General features: G+C 42.3%; 1 protein-coding gene across 1 annotated transcript in view; it reads left to right on the top strand.

Moving 5' to 3' along the window:
• The window catches only part of PPM1E (protein phosphatase, Mg2+/Mn2+ dependent 1E), a 62,516-nt gene extending 40,131 nt beyond the window's left edge, over positions 1 to 22,385 (top strand). Inside the window, exons 2-7 of the mRNA XM_062012042.1 lie at positions 9,797 to 9,915; positions 14,219 to 14,418; positions 16,122 to 16,310; positions 16,521 to 16,664; positions 16,987 to 17,080; positions 17,356 to 22,385. Coding sequence (XP_061868026.1) covers positions 9,797 to 9,915; positions 14,219 to 14,418; positions 16,122 to 16,310; positions 16,521 to 16,664; positions 16,987 to 17,080; positions 17,356 to 18,422 — 1,813 coding nt within the window. The 3' untranslated portion in view covers positions 18,423 to 22,385. The remainder of the gene's footprint in view (positions 1 to 9,796; positions 9,916 to 14,218; positions 14,419 to 16,121; positions 16,311 to 16,520; positions 16,665 to 16,986; positions 17,081 to 17,355) is intronic.
• The last annotated feature ends 399 nt before the right edge of the window (positions 22,386 to 22,784 follow it).

Raw genomic sequence — 22,784 nt, forward strand, 5'->3', positions numbered from 1 at the left:
TAGAGTTGAAGTTGCTTTCCAAAGGTCAATGTCATTAACTCTATTTTGCAAACAAAAATTGAAGTCATTGGAAGGGCTAAGATCAGACAGGGTATTGCTACAGCAGAAATGGAATATATTACTACAGAGTGGCAGATGTTTTGCCATATATCATAAGATGTATTACTGTGTAACACCAGAATGCTTTTGCAAGTCAACTGATTATAAATGGTGCATTTGGAATAAATTTTGTATCACAAAAGAGTTGACATCCAGGACTCAGATGACTAATTATCTAATCTTACATCTGGCATAAACACCCAAGTCATTTGTATGATGAACTGCATTTCAAGAGAGTGAGAAGGGAGCAAGGGAACATTCTCTGCTGACTCAGTGGTCATAAATCTTCTGGGGTGTATTTTGCCTCATATTTGATATTTGTTCAATGGCTTGAAAGAAGTTAAGTGATTGAATGTCATTTGAAAAATCCTGGCCTGCAGCTTTTATTTTTTCTCATTTACATGAAGACAAATATTACAATACAAGCAGAATTATTTGGGGACCAGCTCTGTGTGGTGTTACTGGAAGCTGTTCATTTGAATGGGCACTGCAGATTCATTGTCTTCACTCTTTTTTAAAGAAGTCATTTTACGTTCATTTGCCTTAATGATGATTGCAGTAGCAGTATAAATGAGGAGAGCAGTGTGTGCTGCTGTCCAGCATTTCATTCTATTTCTTTGAAATTAAGTCATTAACTATAGCAGCACAGTACATTTTTCTTTTTGACCTGTAATCAGAGGAGACGTTGGCATGTTCATCTGATCTGAAACAAAATAGATGCTCTGCATCAGGCGATTCTTACTTTGATTTCTGGGCACATCGAATGCGTATGGCATAGCCCTTCAGGCTGAGGGAGGTCTCAGTGAAAGTTTATTTTTCAATAAAGAAAGAACAGGAGATGAATCAGTGGGAAGTAAACGATATGCCTAAACTTTTAGGGGTAAAGCATGCCGGCTGTAACAAAGTTTTCTGCAACGTGAACTCTTCTAGATAGTTTGTCATTAATATTTTATACTAAGGAGAGAAATCATCAAAAACTCCAACTAGATGATAAAATACCTGAAATACTTTTATATATTCTTTTTATCTTCAGGCAAGTTTGGACATTCATTGATTTTAGACAGCATCTCATTCTGGCTTGACAAAATACAGAATTTATAAATTAAATTTTCTGTATACTGTGTACAGTTTTCTGCTGATGTTGGCACACTTTCAGATGTAAAATTGAATTACTTTTTCCAATAAGGCAGCATAGATTGACGCATGGATTCCTTTCTTTGCTAATGGCACTAGTAGAAAGATATTGAATTATGCTGACATTCAAATTGACTCAGAGCCAAAGAGAGAAAAATCAATGACATTTTTAATGTCCTGTAGATCTTTTAAACGGGCCTCAGTCTAGCAGAGAAAACTCACCATGAGGTAACTGCTGTTGACACTGGTTTTCTGCTTAAGGAACGTACGTCTTGAGGTAAGCATGCATCTTGTCAGCAGGCTTCATTGCCATTCCAGACACGGAGATGCTAAATAGGCAGTGACTGGTTTTTGGAATGGCAGTCAGAAGACTCTGGTTACGAGGTAGGCATGTCACTCATGTGCTAAGCATTTCTGTGGGAACAGAGAATGCGCCGTGTAAATGAGCAAGCTAATCCCTGAAAGACAATAATGACTAAACGCAGAGGATCTTTTACCACCATATAAATTCCTTTAAGTCACATGTAGGGATAATTCCAATCAATTATTTTGATTCATTAATGATAGGATAAATACAGGAATATATTTTTTTACTAGAAATTTGCATTTACATAGCTGAATCCTAAAGATCTAAGCTTTGTCATAAATGTCCATCAAATACTTGGCTGGCTGGTATTTTTAAAATTTAATCATAATATTTTTATAATGTTGTAAAATGCATTTTATAGCAGTAATTAAAATTTTATACAAGATCATCCAATCCCTCAGAATGTTGCTCAGATAGAAAAGGTTCTGCTTTACATAGAGGGAGACTGCTATGGAGATACATCCTCAATGTCTCACTCCTGTAACCGAGATTCTTTGGTCTGGAGTGGGCTCTGGTCCATTCCTGTAATAAAATGATTTCTCTTTGCCTTCCTTCAAAACCTAGATTTACCTTTCTTTTAATAACAGATGGATATAATACAGCTGTGAAGGACTCTAATCCTGGAATATGATTTTTCAACAGCTAACTTGGTATCTTGAGCTCTTTCATATAATGAAGAAAACTATCATACAGTCAGTTCTGACGATTCAATTTCTTGCAGTAATTTGGCTTTCAGCTCCTGAAAGATTCATCATGGGTTTTTAAGGGTTGTTCATGTTATAGCAGATGACTTCTGTCATTTTAAAAGCAGCCTTTAACACAAGTAGCATCAGCTTGACAGAGACGGAAATACAAGTAGCCTCAGAACTGCAATATTGTGAGAATGTATTAGAGAAATCATAGAATTAGGATTCAAAGATAATATACAATCTATTCAGCAGAATACCTCTGTAGAAGCTGTTTTATGTAGTTCAGATTCTTCACAGTTCACCCCTTCAGTGTCAATGGCATTTTAGTGACAGTCATTAAACCACAAATGCTTATGAGTGGTTTGTGGTCAGCAACTATCTATTTTTTTTAAAATATACACTAGCCTTCATGACATTGTACCTCATGAAAGAGACAAAGGTGACCTTTTTATTTTGTCTTGCTTACATTTTGTTAGCTTTATTTACAGCCATGTGCACTTGCTGCTCTGGAGAGAGATGTTGTGACTTGCTGTGCAGCAGAAAATGGATTAGAGGCCTCAGTCTAATTTGTGCGTTGAAGATAGTATGTAAAAGTCAAGGGTTTCCCTTAACAGCTTGTACTGTCAGATGAAATTCTAGTAGTGTCATTCCAAGAAGTTGATTTCAAAAATCTAGTTTGTAAGGGAAGAAGGCTTTTGTGCCTGTCCAGGCTGTTCTCCCACTGATAAGCTTACCCTTGCAGGCCAATTTCAATCAAATTCAAAAGGTGGATTGAAGTCTGAAAGATAACTGAATACCTGTTAATTTTCTGAAAAATGGTGTCAGGGTAGGTGAGAATGACCCCTCCAAGGTATGGGTAGGAAGGGCTAAGCCCTGATAGATCCCTCTGGCAGCCTCAGAGGGCCAGCTTGGCCACGTGGAGTTCCCAGCATGTGCATTTGTCCAGTAAAAGAGACGGTGACCTGGGGGTCCAAGGAGAGCCAGCCCTACTGGGGAGGGCATCAAACAGCAGAGCAGGCACGTTTGCAGGGCACCCAGACTTGCTCTTCCTGCTGCTGATGGCATTGCCTTTATTTAGCTTCTAGTGAGAAAAATACTCACAGTAGTGTGCTAGAAAGCCTGTGTTAGACATGTTCTGAAACACACTGGTGCAAGAGGGTGAGTGTGTGAACGGAGCTGGAAAGGGGCCTGATCTTAGATTTGGCACCTACTGACAAGTCTAGTGCCAGCTGCCTCTAGACCTCAGAGACTGGGAATTTGAGCTGTGCTCGCCTGCAGTGCTCTGAGTGGAGAAATGAGGTAGAATATATATCCCTTTGCAGCCAAGTCTCCCAGGTAGTCAGGTGAAAGCATATATGAACCATCCTCTTGCAGTCATGTTTTCATGAGCAATTTTTTCTTTCTTTTTTTTTTATTGTTGTGCCAGTATTTAATTTTTTCCCTGTTCTCAGTTAGAGCTGTCAAATAGGAGTTTCATATAAGGTTTTATTCTATTTTATGACATAGACTTTCAGTGACTGCAGCTAAGTTGAAACCATCAGCAAAGTACTGGAGCCTGATAAGCACTTGGAAAGGGAAATTATTGTTTCTGCAAAAGAGATTTTATTATTCTCGTTTGCTATACTTGTCTGTGGAGTCTTTGGGACTGAGACTATAACCTCTGTAAATGCTTTGACAAATAAGATACAGCTCTAAATACAGTGATAAATACTGATAGTCTGGTTAGTATGTTGAAGCATCTTAATCCAGCTGTTGAAGATGTTACTTGATGAGCAGTGCACCTCTGTATTTTATTTTAATGTCCAGTTAAGATAGACTTAACTGGAGGATAATATTTATATGAACTTGATCATAGTCTCTAGAATATAGCAGTGAGCACAATGCAAAACATTAAATACTTGGTAAAAAAGAGGTACCACTGCAGTGTTTGTGTAGAATATGGGCATGGTAAACACATCAGAAAGAGTGTATTTTTGTAATAGCTGTGTATTATATTTCTGTTGCTTACAACTGTCACCACAAGGACAGAACAATTTTGAATGTGGCCAGGCAGCTGTCTCTGTGAAGCCTATAGATAGCAGCTTCCTTGTGTAGCACATTTTCAGCTCCTTCAAACAGATTTATCAAGCATCTTTACTGTCTCAACACTGCCAGCTCAAATGACTTCTCAAGGAGCTGTGGTTATGCAATCTTATAAAAGGTGCATTGTTTTTTTCTGTTTGTCTCTGTTTTGTGTGGTGGTTTTTTTAGTAACTCACTGCAGTAGCTAAAATCTAATGCAGAGTTTCACCATGTGTTAGGAAAAAAACATACTCCATTTGTCCACTGTGACCAGGCTTTAAATAAGCATCAAAACTTTCCCCAGCTGTGCCAAGCAGCAGAACAACCCAGGTCACAGCAGCGTGGTGAGCTTGCAAGAGAGAGTAATGCTTTGTGAGAAGAACCTCCAGAGACAGGAGCTGGAAATAGCATTTGCTTGGCATAATTAGAAGATACATCTGTAATCATTTTGGGGTCTAAGAACTTCTTAACAGAATGCTTCTCTCTGAGTCTGAGTCTTGTCTAATTTACAGTTTAGGAGACAAATGGAAGGTACTCAGCTGGTACCCTGTCCTGCTGCTGAAACAGAAGGTGGATGTAGGGAGGACTGGATAAACAGCCCAGAATTCTTCCCAAAGAATTTCTCTGCTCATTACTGCTGCAGTTCTCAGCATGAGGACTTTCAGTAACAAAGACTTTAAAGGCTTCTTCAAAGAGCTTCCAGGCTGTATCAGAAGCTCCATCTGTAAGAAGTCTCATGAGGCATTGGAGTGTTTTGTAAATAGAGACTGGGGACAAATGAGGTGGTTCTTAAATTGAATCCTGCAAAACTTGCTTTCTAACAAGAACTTGCAGCAGACCACATTAACACAGGAGTGTTTACCAAACTGCATCCTTAGTGTAATGTCTTTTGGAAAGGGTGCAGTTAGCTTGTCATCCCGATAAAGTCTTTTACTAACACAGTAAATTATAGGCCTTATGGGAATGTACTGTACTTGGTTCTTTTCAGGTCATGTTCTTGGTCTTGGATTGCTGTGTGAAACTCTACATGATGCTTTATACTGTTTGCTTGTGGATTTGTTTTGTGTTTCAGCAGACTGAATAGCATTTCTATTTAAGTCGTGTTTCATTCTAACTAAAACAATGCTGTTCTGTAATGTCAGGGGATTCTTGAGGTGATAGGAACACTGTAGGTCTTGTGGCTTACTGGTCATTTTGGCCTTCAAAAGGCACTACTACATTTTGGTCCATTTTCCCTGCTTTGTTTGGGTTAGTGATGCCTCATCGGTTACACCAGACTATGACAGCATTAAATATTTTCAGCACTAGTGGCACTTGGCTGTGTATTTTGGTCAGGGGCAACGATGTGTCTGTAGCATCATTTTCCCATCAGGGAAAGTGCTCCAGGAGCACAAGCATTACCAATTGTTAAGAAATTATCAACTTTCTTTCATGAGTTTCTCCTTTTGAGGTGCTTCAGCTTTTCTAGAATGACATTTACATCATGCAGTTTTTCATGACTGAGTTAGCTGCTTGCATCACACTAAACCTGCCTGTCTAGAACTGTTGTTTGCCTGTATATTCCACTCAGCACTTCTGGCTGCATATGAAAACAGAGAATATGGAGCAAGGAAAAAGTGTGAAAGCTTCATAGATTTTGTATAAATTGAAAATATCTCCCACCACCATCTTGATAGTTTTCCCTTTAGTTCCACTCTTACCTGCAAATCTCAGAGTATTTTACAAACACTGAATTAAGTCTTCTACAGCCTTCCTCCTCTCCTCTGGGAACTGACATTATCATCCCTTGTTTGTAGATGAGGAGATGAAGGTCTGGGTGGTGAAGTGACTCGTCCAAGGTCAGCTGCTGCATTAGTGGCATGGCTATGAATAGACATAGACATTCCAGCTCTCAGCTCTCTGCTAAACAAGATCATGGCCTCCCAGTTTCAATTTGTCATAACTGAATGACTAATAACATTTGAGCATCTAGAATGTGGCAGAAGAATTTCTTTTCAGCAGCCAACAGGTAATCCTTCGTTAGGCCAGCAGCAGTACACAACCCACCTCCCACCTCCCCATGGGTCCTGTCTGCTGCTGCTTGTTTTGTGTAAAAGATGTGAAGACAAAGTGAGGAATACCAGTGAGGCAAATTCTGATCTCTCAAGTGTACATTTTTGCTGGTTTGTGGGATGCTGTAGGTGCTCACCTGAATGTTCACTTTTATGATAGAAACAAAGATCTTAGACCTGATTCTTCATCTGTCTTGGTCTGACAATAATGAAGTGTCCTGGTAGCACGTTGACTTCAACCTCTAATCTATTTGAGAAGACATAAAAAACAATCTCCAGTGCAGTCTGCTATTCCTTGAAGGGAAGAAGTAATTCAGCTAAAGTTCTTCGAACTGAATTACTCTCAGGAGCCAAGTAAGTGAAGTAAATTTTGAGTTGTGCTAATCAGGAAGAGGAAGTCATCTGTCTGCATCTGGTCACTTCCCTGCTTACATGGCACAGTCCTGTAACAGCCACATAAGAAGCTTTGTGATGAACAAATGTCAAGGGCAATTAATTCTTTGCCAGGCAGCTGTTATTATTAGGACAAAGAGTGGCCAGACATAGAAGGAAAGCCTTCAGCTGATTTATTTGCTCTGCCTTTTCCATCAAAATTGATGAGTTGCTCAAACCCCAGTGGTGAACTTTCATGCAATATGAATTTGGAATTTGCCACCTCTTTCTTTCCTTTGGGTTTTTTTTAGTAGGAGATCCTCTATTAGATTTAGAGCGCAGAGGAATAGCTCAGAGAAAATGTTTGGAAAGTCTTCACCACTTTAATGCTATCAGGAAGGAACAGAGTTGTGTGCTAAGCTGGTAACATAATAATATGTGGGCTGAGTTAAGCTCACTTCAGACTGTTTTTCTAAAACCTAATTGATGAAAATGGACCACTTTTAGGCTTGACTTATTACCTTAGCAGAGTTATTCCAGGATTGCTGCAGTGCAACGGTGGGTGTTCTAAACACACCCACGCTGCCAGAGAATCAGGAAGGATGTGCTTAAAATCCTCTAATTTATCTAGTAACATCTTTAGCAGCTCTTTGTGTAGGTTTAGCATTGTAATGGAAATGCGCGCTCTGGCTGGATAAGGAGCTCCTGGATGAAACTGCTCGCACTGGCTGGGGGACATGGAAAGAGCATTTGGAGCTGATGGGGGAAAACTGACCTCCCATGTTTAGGTCCTGAGTCACTATTTTAGCAACTGTTGTTGCCTCAGTTCTTAACCCGGTTCGCTCTTTTCCCAGCAGTGGAAGTTCCCGAGGGGTTGTTTACAAGTGACACAAAAGAAGTGTGGTTTTCCTGAAAAAGTTCCAGCGCGGAGCTGATGAGGCTGAGCCTTGGGCTGCAAAACAAGCTCAGATTCCTGCAGGTGCTCACACAGCCCGTTACATTCGTGCCCAGACTGAGCACTGTCTGGCTCGTGTCTGTCAATGTTTTCAGCACGGATTCTTCTGCTGTGTGTTAGTCTGGGTGAGCCTTAATCTTTCCCTGCATTTTTTTAGCATGCTGTCCTCACAGCGTCGCTAACTGCTGTCGTAAGGAGTCTATCCCGGGCATCGCGCTCTCCCGCTTTTGTTGTAACGTCAAAATTACATCTCACGTGAACAGTAACCAGTATCACTGCTCTGGACTATTGGAGCTAATAATAGATGGGAAAAACCTGCTCTTTGTGAGCTAAATAAAGGCAGACAAGACGAGAGAGAAAATCAGCTTCTACACGCACCAGAAGTAAAGGAGGTCCCGGTGTGTTTTCCTCTTGCTGATTAGTCTCACCATGGGGCATTGCTGTATGTAAATAGGATCAGAGTTCCTGCGTTGTGCTGGGAAGAGCCAGCCCTAAGACAGCTGATTTCCTCCAGCAGTCGTGCTTCATTAGCTCGTGCGGTGCTGAGGCTCCGAGGTGCTGCGTGAACAGAATACTCGGCCGGCAGTTCTAGGAAATGCAGCACCACAGCACGGGCACCCTCCAAACTCGGAGGGCCACAGCTTGTCTCAAGACAATGTAGCACTTGGGCAAGGCTATTTATTGCTAATCTTATATTTAAATGATGTATAGATATGTTGAATAGTAAAGAATGAGGGACAGAGGGCTTAGGTACGTGTTCTAACTCCCTTACGTAATCCTACGGTTTGTAGCAGCATTTGGTATCGAGAATCTGGAAAAATTATGGTAAAAGGGTTTTTCAAAAGAAACTGTGTGTCGCAAATTTGCCTTTTTTTTCTTCCCCCTGGAATTCTGATGTCCCTGCTGAGGCTGAGGCTTGTGGACCAGTTTGACATGGCAGTTGGCTTTCCTGGGCAGTGAACCAAACGTGAATGCAAGTGACAGTCGCCATGTGCTTCTCAAGCTCCAGAATAAAATCTGATCAGTCCAGTTTCATGTGCAGAAGTTTTTCTGCTCAGGATCTGGTTGGACTGACGCTTCTAGGCTAACACTGCCTCTCCAACTATGTTGAAAGCATGTGAACAGACTTCCTGGGCCTAAGTAAAGGAAATAGGTTAGGGAAGTATATGTCCACACTGTCTATTTTCTGGACTAGGTGGTGCAGGATTCTGTTGATGAATGGTTTCTGTAAATTGCCTCCCATGTCTCTGTGTGGTCCTGCAGTGGTAGACATGTCTTACGGTGGACATTGTTGCCTCTGATGATAATTGGAAGTTCAGGCCATATCAACAAGAGACACCTGGAGAAGTCAAGGCAGACCAATGAAAAATACAAAGTTGTGATAAATTACGAGATATTAAACTCCTCTGGAATGAGAGAATGTACATTAAAGTGGCCTTGCTTTTCTATAGATTAATTAACCTTGGGAGATATCAAGTTTAATTAAGATACAGTGAGTTAAAGCCACTCTGCTCTTGATGGAGATTATTCACAAAGGAGCATTTTAACCTTATGCACATCAACTTCATACTTTCTGTGGGTTTACCTTACCTTTTAGTGTCCCTTGGTCAAGTTTTGGACACTTTGAAGTCTGAGCACTTCTTTTATTCTTTGGAATCCTGACTCCAGTTCTTAAGAGAAACTGGACAGAATGGACTTATATAGAAGTGTATCGTGCACATATAGAAAATGTACACTAAGCAAACGTTACATGACAGTCTGTGCAGCGAGGTTCAAGTGTAGATTTGAAAGGCATTTAAATAGAGGCTGTGAAATGAACATTAACACTTCAGAAACAGGAAATATAAGAGTGAAAGGGCATTATTAAAATCCATAGGGTGGAAGTCTTTGCTGCAGGATTGTGGTGCTGTCTAGCAGTGCAGAATCACAAGTCTTACAAATCTTGGTTCGAGATTGTTCATTGAAAAGTATTGTTCTGTGTTTCCCTGACTGTAAGTTACTTTGCTAAATCAGATGAAAATATCTTTTTGTGACTGACTTTTCTGTGACGTTTTGTTTTCTTTTCCAGTAATTGCCCTTCATTTTTGGCTGCTGCTTTAGCTAGAGCAACTTCAGATGAAGTCCTTCAGAGCGATCTTTCAGCACACTACTTACCAAAGCATGTGGACAACGCAGATGGAATCATACGTAAGTACAGCTGCACGTGATAATGGATATTTCATTTACACTGTATGCTGGAACACTTTGCAGATAATTCATAGATTGTTAAAATCAGCATTTACTTCAGTAATCCATCTAGTCTGACCACTTGAATGGTACTATGTTTTCCTCAAATTTCCTTCTACCAGCTAGTTAAACAAAGACAGGCTGGATTTTTTGTAAAGGAATATCCCACACTGATGGATGAATAAAGAATTCATGATCACTCCTCACAAACTAGTGTCAAATTTCTTAATCAAAACATTCTCATTTTTTAATCTTATCTATTTTTAACTTCATTGTGGATTTCTTTCTCTGTTTTTAAATTACTTTCTCTGCTTGTATTGTATTATATCAAATTTTTGCTTCTTAAGACCAGGTGGAAATCACTCCTTTCTTTTAAGTACACCTTCATAAGACTATGTCTGGTAGCCCCGGATTTCTTTATAAGCACTTTACACTATGTGGGTCCTGCTGTTTGCTGGCAAGTGCCAGTTGTCCTCTTTCATCCTTGGAGGAAAGCCAAATATATCTGGGAAGAGAGAACTGAATTCTGAATTATTTCAGTCAGTTTAGTTTTTACTACGGCTTTTAATTTTTTATATAGTTTAAGCAAAGGATAGTATAAAAAGATTTCATCCTTAAAAGGAAAATTTCCTTTTCTCCTCTTATCTGTGTTGGCTCATAACATTTTTGCAGCATCCAACTCAAAGCCATGCACTCTAAATTGTTGCAGGATTCTGCTGACCTAGATAACCCTGAAAAACTTTCTAGGGTGCTCATTACAATGAAGAACAGTATTTCTCACATGTATTGAGAGGAATTCTGTCATTTGATCTTGAAAATACAGTCACCAACCCACTTTGTACATTCCTTCCTTTTTTGATTTAAAAAATAAGATTCTGGGGATATGTGAGATATTTAAATCTGCCTGTTCAAAAAGGAGGATTCTGCTTTATTTCATCAGAAGCCTTTGGAAACCTGAGAGGAAAACATGCTATGGGTTCCCTTTTTGTAGGTATTGCTGCCTCCTCCTGCTGAGGAGGTAAATGGAATAGGTTTGTCATTGTTCTGGCTGAGCAGCCTTCACTAATTTCAAATTGAGATCTCTGAGACTTGCATAAATATTTGACAGTCTCCAAGGAAATGTTGACTAAGCCTCCACACAGAATATCTAAAGAGTTCAACAAAAAAAAAGGAATAGAAAAAAACCTACCACAAAGCCTTCATACTACAGAAGCTGTTGTTTAAATATCTCTAAATCTGTAATACATAGATGCAAATATAGATTGATATGTGTACAGGGTACAGCAGGCACTAAAAATATGACTCTAGATGCAGCATGTTGAGGTGCATTGTCTTAATGAAAGTACTTAAAAAAAAAGACATCTTTACAGATGCAACAAAAACTGTTAAAATATGAAGAGAAGGAGGGAGAGGAAGAGAGGATACATCTTGTGGACTGTAGTAAAGCAGTGGCTTCGCATGAATTCTGTAATTTGAAATACTATACCGTAAAGGATAATTTTCAGAACAGAGTTAGCTGGAGTGATACAAGGTTTGGCTAAGAAAACCGTAACAAAGCCGGGGCATTCATGCAGGGCTGAAAGAGATTTCATTGCAAAAGGTCAGCAGCTCCATTCCAGATAACTTCGTGAGTAGGAATCCTTTAAGAAACCTGGGCTAGTTACTTAGAGAGCTGTGACTGATGAATGCCCTGACTGATACCAGAGAGGGAGACTTTCATGCTTTGAAAGAAAACAAAAGGAACTGCAGCAGGTGATGAAAATAGGATTTCTGCATCTTGAAGTTTTGTGCTTAGAGTTCACTCTTTATCCTAATGGTGTCTGGACTGCTGCAGAATGTGAAACCAAACTGAATTTAGCTCCCTGGATTTGATATCCAATTCTATGTCTCTTTTTTTCTTATGAACCCACAAAGATTTTTACTGTGTATAATACAAGGAGACAGTTACCTGATTTGCCTCCAGTTTGAATTTGCTAGAAGAAAAAAAACATTGTTCCACATTCCCTTAGTGACACATTTCAGTGTGAGCAGTGCAATGTGACAAATCATATTGCATGCTTAGCAGTTACTGGTGTGCTGGCAGAAAGGAAATCATGAAAGGAGAACACTAATCTTAAGGAAAAGTTATTTGAGTCCACAAATGTAGGAATTCAAGAATATGGGCCTGTTATATCTGGGCAGTGACCGTATGGTTTTGGATATCAGGAACAGAATCAAAGAGTCGAAGGCCATGATGATTCTTCTCTTCCAGTTTCACTGGAGAAGAATCAAGAGAGCTTCCATGAGAACTGAAAGACATTCTGTTTCCTTTTTGAAAGGTCAGATTAAGAATGTTTAGATTTCTTCTTTGTGGAGGGAGATAGTCACTGAGGGGTTCAGCATTGTTAAGGAACCACCAAAGGCGGCTGCATTGTAGGACCATGTTACATGGTGGAGGTATCTAAAATATCCATCAGACTTCACAAAACAAACCCCATTACCCAGTCTTTCCAGGTACTAGGAGATAGGATTGCTATAGCCAAGACACAAAGAGACACATGGTCTAGTCAGAACCTGGAGTTCTTAGGTTAAAGAAAACCTTGGTCATTGGCCTGATGACATGTCTACAAACCTGGGTACTGAGCCTTGTCACACGGTCTGCACTTTCAGGAAAAGTCTCACTATTTAAGTACTAAAAAGCAGAATCTGGTACTGATCTTCTTTCTGATTTTTGCCCTAAAAGTCACTTGTCTTTGGGAACAGCAATGTCTGAGCTGGATTTCCCACTAGTTGTGGTACTCTTAAAGTGCTGCTTCCAACACTGGGGATTTTGGAGCAGCAGGAGGGAAATGAAATTCTCCATGACACAAGGCAATGACAGCTGAGTCAGCTCTGGCTCAGCGCTGCAGCATTAACAATTGATGAGTAATTTACAGCTGTGAGGGGGTGGTTTAACTCTGTGGGTCCTTCTCTTATTTTAACCTCAAGGGCAATCATTGGTGATGCTGACACTACATGTACTCCCTGCTGAGGAAGGGTGTTTAGTATCTCAGCACAGCCAATGGATTTGCTCCCTTCCTCCTTCAGTGATGCTCCGAAGCGTAACAGCCACATGACATTGAAATGCATGCCAGTTCCCTTTGTATATTCCCAGTGGAAAGAAATGAAGGAGCAAGTCTGTGAGGCTCACTTCTGGAAAACAGAATTTAGACATGTCAGGCTGTATGTATTCTCTCTTCAAATATACCACCCAGCCAAGAGATTTCTGGTGGCACTGGTGAGAGCAGCACAGGTGTTGTGGGGGGAACTGATGCCTTTACTATGGCAGTGGTGAGATGACCCCATCATTTATTTTCCACTGCTTGTTTTTTAAAGCTGTGGGATCAAGCAGCTAAGACTTTGTCTCTTGTATGTATATGGCTTATCTCCAGCTTGATGGCTGCTCTTGCAGATCAAGCTTGAACCAAGTCATAATCAGCAGACCTGGGAACATATCTTGCTCCTAAGGATCTTGGCCCATAGATCACTACAACTCACATCTTGTGTAGATCTAGTACAGAAATTAATCAGTGTTGATTTTAGCTTCTCCACCAAATTTCTGTCAACTGAAAGATGCTGTAACTCTCCCCTCTACTCCCTGTATTTAAGCCATTCCTCCTCCAGGAATGATTGACACTCATGGATTGCCGCTGCATAGCTTTGAAGATCTCTGGCTTTGTGAATGATCATGAACAAAGAGGTTTTGATGTGGTCAGCTCTGATGCTTACTTCTTGTTTTCTTCCCCTGAATTTCAGAACAGTTCTGTAGATTATTTACCAGTGTATTGCCTCAGTTCTGCAGTGAGGTGTTGTTTGGAGTAGATGGTTTGATCTAAAAACAGTGTGGCAGTGGAATGGGTTGTGGGCTTTGTACGTGGTGCTGGATGCTGTGACAAGGTCCCTGTGAGAGCTGCGGTGGCACCGCCCCGTGCAGAGGGACACGGAGGGATCAGGTGCTGACACAAATGGACTTTATGTTTTTTTTCTGATGCTGCAAATGAGTTCCCCAAAGGCACAGGCGAATGTTTAAGTTAAAAAGACAAACAAACAATGAGCTGCTTACTGATGAATGCTGATTATGGTGAGTTTGGCTTCCTCTTTTTATGCATCAGAGACTAGAATTTCCCTGCTGACTCCCATTTCCACTGCTTGGCTAAAATGGTTTTATTTCATCTTTGTAATGTATGCAAGAAATCTCACTCAACAACACTCTTAGCCCTTCATCTGTGGTTTTTGCCTTCCCCAGAGATTGAGACAGTGAAACTAGCCCGCTTAGTTTTCAGCAAACTGCATGAGATCTGCAGCAACTGGGTGAAAGACTTTCCACTCCAGCCAAAGCCCCACCGCTACTACGAGACGTCCATCCACGCCATCAAGAACATGCGCAGGAAGATGGAAGACAAGCACGTCTGCATCCCAGACTTCAACATGCTCTTCAACCTTGAGGTAAAAAGAGATCACGTGGAACAGAAGTGCACATGCTAAATACAGTTTCCATTCTTGGGGAAACTAGGCAATCTTCTGTGAAAATGGAAGTCACATCTGTGATGGGCCTGAGGAGGATTGACAATAGTCAAGAGACAAACCTAGTCTAAAGTTAGTTCAGTTGATATCCTCTAACCACAGCAGCAGTATGAAATGCAGTTTCTACATAGGGTGTATAGAATAAAAGAGCAACTTTCACAGACTTTTGGTAACATGTCATCTAACTAAACAAAGTTTGTATCTGCCCCATCCTGGTATAGCCACTCATGCAGTGCTTGTAGTGCATGATGGACTCTGCCATCCATCATGCAGAAAGCAGCCATGCTTTTGTGAGTGCCTGTGTGATAAACCAAGGTAGGAGCCTCTCTTCTGCTGAAAATGCCTGGGTGTAGCAGAAGACTGAGAACAAAAATGAGGAAGTTGTTCACTTACAGTTTATCACTGAAGGCAGTTGTCTACAAGTGGGTCTGTACTGCTTTTCAGCCTTTCCCCTTGGGAAGAAGCAGCCAAAGGCAAGAACAAGGATAATGGAATAAAAAAAACAAACCACAAAAGTTACAGAATGGGATGCAGTTCACACAAGCATCTAGCAATATGAGTAGTTTGGTGGAACTGAGGCCAGACTTCCCTCTATTAATCTCTTTATATGGCCATCATTCAAACACTCATGCTTGCTCTTCCTTCACATATAAAACAGGACGCTGAAGAGTGGCAAACAGAAGAAAGTGGCAATAGTTTTTGCCTTTTGGATCAGACTGGTGTATAAATTAATTCTTCATTACATCCTGCCACTTCAAGAAGCATCTTCTGCCCCATCCACATCCCTGCCTTTAAATTATATTCATGCAAACAGAGGCAAATGTTTCCTTTGCCTGTCAATTTTGTCATTTTTCTTATTCCAATTTGTGCTGGAGCCCATTACTTAAAAATTACAATGTACAAATATTCTAGTCATTGAGCTGGCTGTCAAGGTTGAATTGGCACTGACAGTGGGTTGGTGTGTTATATGTATGAATAGGCACAGGAGTTGCTGTCTCTTGGTACAGCATTGTTTCTCTGTTTGAACAGATAAGGGGAAGCTGAGAAAACTGACTGGAAGATGAGTGATTTTGCTGTATTTGATTTGTGAATGTAATCACAATTATCTGGGGAGAGAGTACATTTTTTCTTTAAAAAAGCAGGGATCTAAGGCAATATGGATTAAAAACCAGAAGAATGAAAGCAGATCTGACTGGCTTCACATTTTAACTGTACTGGCATTTTATCCTTGGTGGATTCCAACCTTGATGTAGACTTCATGCAAACTGCTTTGGATGTTCTTCCCTCTCTGTGGTTTTTGGAGTCACAAAAACTCCTGCAGGTTTTGATGAGCTGAGTGACTGAACTGTAACAAATGGGACATAAGGAGCACTGAGTGAGCTACACGGGTGATTGTTGCAGGGCACTTCTTGCAGTTTGGAGGTGGAATTCATCAGCAATAAAGTAGAAATTTCCCATTGATGCAAGTGAAGGTCTAAGGAGTTTGTTTTTCCAGTGGAGACTGCCTCTTAGTGCAATTTAAAGAGGACACTGCAACTCTCACGTTCAAAAGTTTTAAGACAATCCAGTTAGCTGTTTGCCGTGCTTTCCCTGAGCTGTTTTTCTCAATGTGTTTGCATTGACAGGACCAAGAAGAACAAGCCTATTTTGCAGTGTTTGATGGTCACGGGGGAGTGGATGCTGCCATCTATGCCTCCATCCATCTCCACGTGAACATGGTCCACCAGGAGATGTTCCAGCAGGACCCGGCGGAGGCACTGTGCCGAGCCTTCCGGGTGACCGACGAGCGCTTTGTCCAGAAGGCAGCCAGAGAGGTGACTGAGTTACCTGGGCTTGGCTCAGAAAGTATTAACCTATAAATTCTGCACAGATCATTCCACATGCAGCCTACAGTGCCCACTGATGAACAGGCTGCATGTTGGAATATCAGTATATGCTGTCGTAAAGTTACGCAAAAGAATGCTTTGAGGTGGGTTTTATTTGCTTGTGTGAAAATGTGGGGCTTTTTTTTGCACCCTATCCAGAGCCTGCGTTGTGGAACCACCGGGGTGGTGACTTTCATCCGAGGAAATATGCTGCATGTGGCTTGGCTTGGGGACTCCCAGGTTATGCTTGTGAGGAGAGGGCAAGCTGTGGAGCTGATGAAACCCCACAAACCAGATCGAGAGGTGAGAAGGGGCTGTGTGGTCTGGTCCCACCCAGGCAGTGTTTGCCCCTGAGGCTGACAGTTGTCAGCTCTGTGTGGGATGCTGTGACGCTGAGTGTTGTCTGACTAGTGTCTCCTGGAGCTTCAGTGTATGTTCCAGTTTCCTGCTTTGTTTGGAAGCTGGTACAGATTTGTGTGCAAATACTTTGTCCTTGTCTCTCAGGGCCTGTACCCTCCACCACGCTGTGTTTGTGGGCACATCCAGTATTTACTGAAGTGTTCAGAGGGTGATGGCTGTCTCAGGTGCTCTCTCCAAACCCCTCTTGTGTTGCCTTTCCGTGTAGGATGAGAAGAAGCGCATTGAGGCACTTGGTGGCTGTGTGGTCTGGTTTGGAGCCTGGAGGGTGAATGGGAGCCTGTCAGTCTCCAGAGCTATTGGTAAGAGAGGGCTTTCATTCCTTTTTCAGACTTGCTTTCCTTTTTAAGTAAAAACTTTAATTTTCTCATGATCAAAGTGTGAAGCAGAGATGAATGACAGAGGTGAGCAATAACCTCTGTTTTTCTTCTCTTATTGTTTGGGGGAGTAATTTCCCAATAATTGCTTTAACTTTGGGTAAGAGTTGTTGACTCCATCCTGTGATTAATAAAAGGCCTTCCAGCTGCTGTGGCTGCAAACCCATGGTCTTGTGTACCTCTGTGCTGTTTTTCCACAGGAGATGCTGAGCACAAGCCATACATCTGTGGGGATGCAGACTCTGCCTCCACCATACTAGATGGCTCTGAAGACTACCTCATTTTAGCCTGCGATGGCTTCTATGACACAGTCAATCCCGATGAGGCAGTCAAAGTGGTGGCTGACCATCTGAAGGAGAATAATGGTGACAGCAGCATGGTAGCACATAAATTAGTAGCATCTGCTCGGGATGCCGGTTCCAGCGACAACATAACTGTCATTGTGGTATTTCTCAGGGACATGAACGCAGCAGTTAATGTTAGTGAGGAGTCAGACTGGACAGAGAACTCTTTTCAAGGTGGGCAAGAAGATGGTGGGGAAGATAAGGAAAACCATGGAGACTGCAAACGACCGTGGCCCCAACACCAGTGCTCAGCACCTGCAGACCTAGGGTACGAAGGACGCGTGGATTCCTTCACCGACAGAACTAGCTTAAGCATAGGCTCCAGCATTAACCTGTTTGATGATCAAGGCTATTTAGACCTGACAAAACCAGAAACTAGTACATCTCAGAGTGCCAAATGTCTGCCACCAAGTCAAGTGTTGAGTCCTGTCATACCAAAGAGTGTGAATGTGATCAACAGCGTAACAGTGAAGAGTGAACCTCCAGAGTACATGTCGTCTATCTGTGGACAGAGCGGTCCCAGGGAGTACAACACTCCTCTTCATGTGGGTGCTGCTGGGCTGAGCACTTACAGGGTGAAGGGTTTATCCCCCATCTTCTTTGGGCTGGAAGATGAACTGTTGAAATCCTTGGGAAAACGAGCTGCATTCTTTCGCTTCCGGCTCTGTAACGGGAAGAGGCGGCGAGGAGCCAGGCTCAAACCAAAGTTTCACACGCTGCTCCAGGCTCGGGAGCCTCCCCATATAGAAGGATCCAGTCTGTCCTTACCTGTCCGTGCCCGCGGCAGCACAAGGTGTTTGGTAAGACACTCGCCGTGGTGGGGGCTGGCTAGTCATAACGCTTCCAACGACAGCATGGTTTTGATGCGAAGACAAAGTAATTGTATACCAGATTCATACCTTCATCAACGCTGTAAAATGTAACCATCTCCCTCGTGTTCCCCCATCAGACTCCCAAAGTAGACATTCCCTGAAAAAAACTGGCATCATCAGGCAGCGAAAAGGTGGGCATTTCCGAACTGTACCCGTCCCCCGCAGAGCTCAAACCATCTGTAAATACATCTAGGAATTAACAAATGTAGTTGTTTCAATCAATAACAGTTTGGTGGTGGTGCCACCCTGAGCAATGCCACAGCCACCCGAGCACCCCCACACACGAGTATTTAGCCACATTCACCAGGGAAAGCCAAGCAGCTGGTTCGGGCGGATAGACACGGTGAGGGCAGCGGCGGTGGCAACGCGGAGAGCCGAGCCCGCCCGAGGTACGTCTGCTGAGCAATATGTAAAGAGAGATTCTGGTTCAGAACTGCCAAATTTTTTTAGAGGGGGGGGGAAGTTTCCATAGAAGTCAAGGTGTGTGGGTTGGGGGTTTTTGTGTGTGTGTGTGTGTGTTCTGCTTTCTGTTTGTTTATTTCAGGCAAGCATTAAGATGAATTAGAAAATTACATCCACTTTTGCAGGTAGATGACTAAAAGCCATACAGGGTTTTACCAGGTAACTTAGGAATGGACAAACTAAGCTCCTGCTGCTCTGTTCTCAGACTCTGCTTGAGGTACAGACTCATAATTTACTTGTTTTTTTTTTCATGTAACATAAAATGTGGAATATCAAAACTGGTTTTTGTAGTTTCTAAAAGTCCTTTCCTATGGCTAGCAGTGCAGTGTAGGGAACTTCGTGTCTTTCTGGTGCTTTAGTGGCATTTCTCTTGTTTGTCAGTTTAGGAAACTGTTCTCAGTTAGTTTTAATTGAACAATGATTGTGCATAATGCTTTGAGCTGACCTCTTTCCACCGGAACTTCATCTCAGGTCTTAAAAGAAACCAATCAGTGGAGGTGTTCAGTACTACACTACTGTCACTCAGCTGCTCCAACCAGAGAACTGCTTGTGAGAGAGAATGAGCAAGTTGATAGCTATTTGGTTCCAGTAATGATTTCTAGATGGCAAAGGCATAATTTACTACCAAGCTGCAGCAACAGGGATGGTAGGAGGCTGTGTCTGCAAGGAGCCTTCCTTCAGTGCTTCACAGCTGCCGGCACTGTCCAAAGGGGAGGGAAAGTCCATGGAGGTGGATGAGAGGAGGTGCTGAGCTTGGAATACAGAAGACACAGCGCCCCTTGGGTTAAACCTAGATTCAGGAAGGGGAGCGAGGAATGGCAGTTGCTATTATCTTCATAAGCAGAGCGTTATTTATCAAACTGAGAAACAACCAGGCCCCACCAGCTCTTCCCTGCCCTCGGGGCAGCGGTTAATTGGGACGTAAGCGAGCAGACGATTCCCGTCAGCTCCACTAAATACACACCCTGTTACTATTCTTGCTACAGCAAGACATTGGGAAGAGTGTAAGTCAGTCTTCATAGACATTTATTGTACAATGCATATCATTTTAGCAGTAACAATTTAATAACAGCATTAGCACTTCACTAGAATTTGCAGAGGATCTTAATATTAAGTAATCAGGAGATTTCACCAGGATGCGATGGCAAGGATTGAGTTCTGCCCATTTCCACTTCTATCTTTGATGCACTATTTTCAAAGCAATCTGAAGAACAGCAAAAGGCTTTGCAAGTAGCCAGGAGTTGGAATGTGGCTTTAGTTTCCTTTGATCTTTTTCCAACTTTTGTTTCATCTTACGGGATCAGTGGCTCTTATCTGTCATCTTCTGAAGCCTTTGCTGTTGTCAGCGTTCTCTTTAGCTGCAGCATATGTTCCAAGTCAGATTTACTGAGGAAATGCGAGAAACCACAAAAATGGTAAAATATGCAACTCTGGGGCATCTCTGCAGTGCCTTTCTTTTAAATTCTTCACAGTAATAACGACACATTGAAAGTCCATCTTAGAGCGGACTGTCTGCTTCGGAGGGAAAGGTGGTGTAAGTGCAATTCTGTGTAAATCCGAATAAAAACCGTTCTGGATGATAAAACTTCTTCCCAGTCTGCAGGAGCAGTTGAAGAGCACTGGACGGCACCCGTGCTGTTTTGGGAAGGATTTAGCTTTTAGGTGTGGATTTGTCAATGGTAATTCTGCCACTCATACCATTTATCTTGCTAGGAGAAAAAAACCCTAATCTGCCATCCGTAGTTCCAGTGTGGTCAGGTACAAACATTGTATAGATAGCGAGTGTTCATTTCTTCACTAAATGCATATTTATAGCGTAGATAGGAACCATTTGTAAGGTAAGTCCTTTAAAGTTCTCTAATATTAAAAATAGTGGTTATTGGTCTGATATATGCTGCTCTTGATTCTACACACTAGACAAAAAAAGCAGTGCTTTGTGAAATGCAGTGTTTCTTCTTAATGCCACTGGTGATAGGAAGTAGTTCTCTTCAGTTCAAATCCTGTGCCCTTACTTGCTGCTTGCTACCGTAAGCAATAATCCCTCTCTAGTGGTATCTAAGTGTTCTGTATCTCGTACTTTGGTTGTCTATCTGGTGACGATGTAAAGATATTAGGCTAATATAAAAGTATCTCATTGTATTTATTAACTGTTGATACTGAGATTCAGTCTGTGACCTGTGTTTTGTATTTTTATCGTGTATCTTAGTGGTGGTGAAATTTGTATCACGAATCTTTCCAATAAAGAGCTGAAGTATCCCTTTTCTGCGTTAACACAGCCCGCATCAGTTCCAGTTCCCGTGTTAACCGTGTTTGCAGAACTAGGAGGTAGGCAGTGGCTACAGTTTTGCTTTGGTTTTTCTTTGTTAAATTGCAGAGGTTTTGAGGAAGGGGCTCCAGGCTCTCTGTCTGAGGCTGCTCAAAACTTGCTCGTAAGCTCTTCACTGTGAGTACGGGCGGGATCCGCTCGATCCCCGCTCGGGTAGGTTCCTGTGTTCACTTTCCCATGTGCAGCTCTGAGGGCTGCCAGCGCAGCACAGCACCGGCCAGGGAGCTGGAAACCCATTGCGATTTGCACTAAAGGTGGGTGGAAGTGCATGTATATAACTTTACCTACAAGTGCCATCCGTGTGAGTTCAGACCATGCAGTAGTTGCTTTGGGCTGCGTTGTGGCATCGCAGATGGTACCTGACACCACAGATGTGTCCTCAGACCTGCGGGGTGGTTGCAAGGCCGTGTCCTGGGGGCACAGCACAGGAGGCCTCCCTAGTTCTGTGTTTATACGTGGCTGCTGTAGTCCAGGTCCACGATCTCCCCCCTAAACCCTCCCCAACCTGGCAATGTTCTGTGGGGAAAAACGTACTGAGAAAGATTGGTCTAAATTAGGGGCTGGTTTAGCACAGCTCATTCACTAGTTGCATAAAGCCATGGAAGGGGATACTGCAGCTTTGGTCACGTCTGTAATTTAGGATAATCTTTCTTTAATTCATTTCCTCTTTGCAACAGGAACAAAACTTTCAACCCTTGTATCATGTGCAATAAGTAATAACAAAGCATTAACTCAACCTCTGACTTCAGTGTTCAGGCCCTTTCCCAGTCCTGGCTCACCGGGCGATTGCACTGTACTTGCCAGCATTAAAGCTAAAGAAAAAAATGAATCCCACCTTGTAGGGTCTTGTACAACTGTTGTGTGTCACAATTGTGTCGTGTTTGGTTCCTTCTTCCCACTAGAAGACATCTTGGAACAAGAACAGAGGCCACTGGCTGAGTTCACCCTGAGCACGCATGTGGCCAGCTGAGCCCATGCTCAGCAGTGGCAGTGGCTGTTGTGTGATCTCCTTCCCAACACTCATGGTCTTTACCAGGTGACTGAATTAAAGCTTAACCCTTTACCAGTGCTGGGACTTTCCATTTGCGACTTTGTTCTGCAGTTCACTGATGAGTTTAGTTATAACCATGTATTAGTCATCCATATTTTATTTATGAAGGCTGTTTCTACAGGAAAAACTGTTTAAGTTTTACCAATATCTTAATAAAACAGTAATTTAAACCACACTTCAGCTAGTCTGTTCGTTTATGAGCTACGACAGTAACCACCTACGTGTCTTTGCAGATGTCCCGTGTGTGATACATCACAGAAACCACCATGGCTCAGCCTGGACCCAGTGCAGCACCAGAAGGGCTCTCTTACAGCCAGGAGAAGGGGCTGCTAATTAGATAAACGAGTCTGCCAGGGCTCTCCCCACCTCTTGTTTAAAAACCAGCTGCAGCTGGGGCAGTACCTAGTAAGGTGAGCAAAGCACGACCACATCAGCTCCTTCATGAACCCACCTCAGATCAGATGGGTAATCAAAGTAACTTCCTTCAGCTTGAGCCTGGTGTGAAGAGAGAAGCAGGTGTGTTGGAAGAGGCAGAGCTTCTCTCATTACTAGAGGCAGCTCAATTAGCAGTAAT

Source organism: Colius striatus, chromosome 20 (genome assembly GCF_028858725.1).
Source record: "Colius striatus isolate bColStr4 chromosome 20, bColStr4.1.hap1, whole genome shotgun sequence".
NCBI classification, from domain to species: domain Eukaryota; kingdom Metazoa; phylum Chordata; class Aves; order Coliiformes; family Coliidae; genus Colius; species Colius striatus.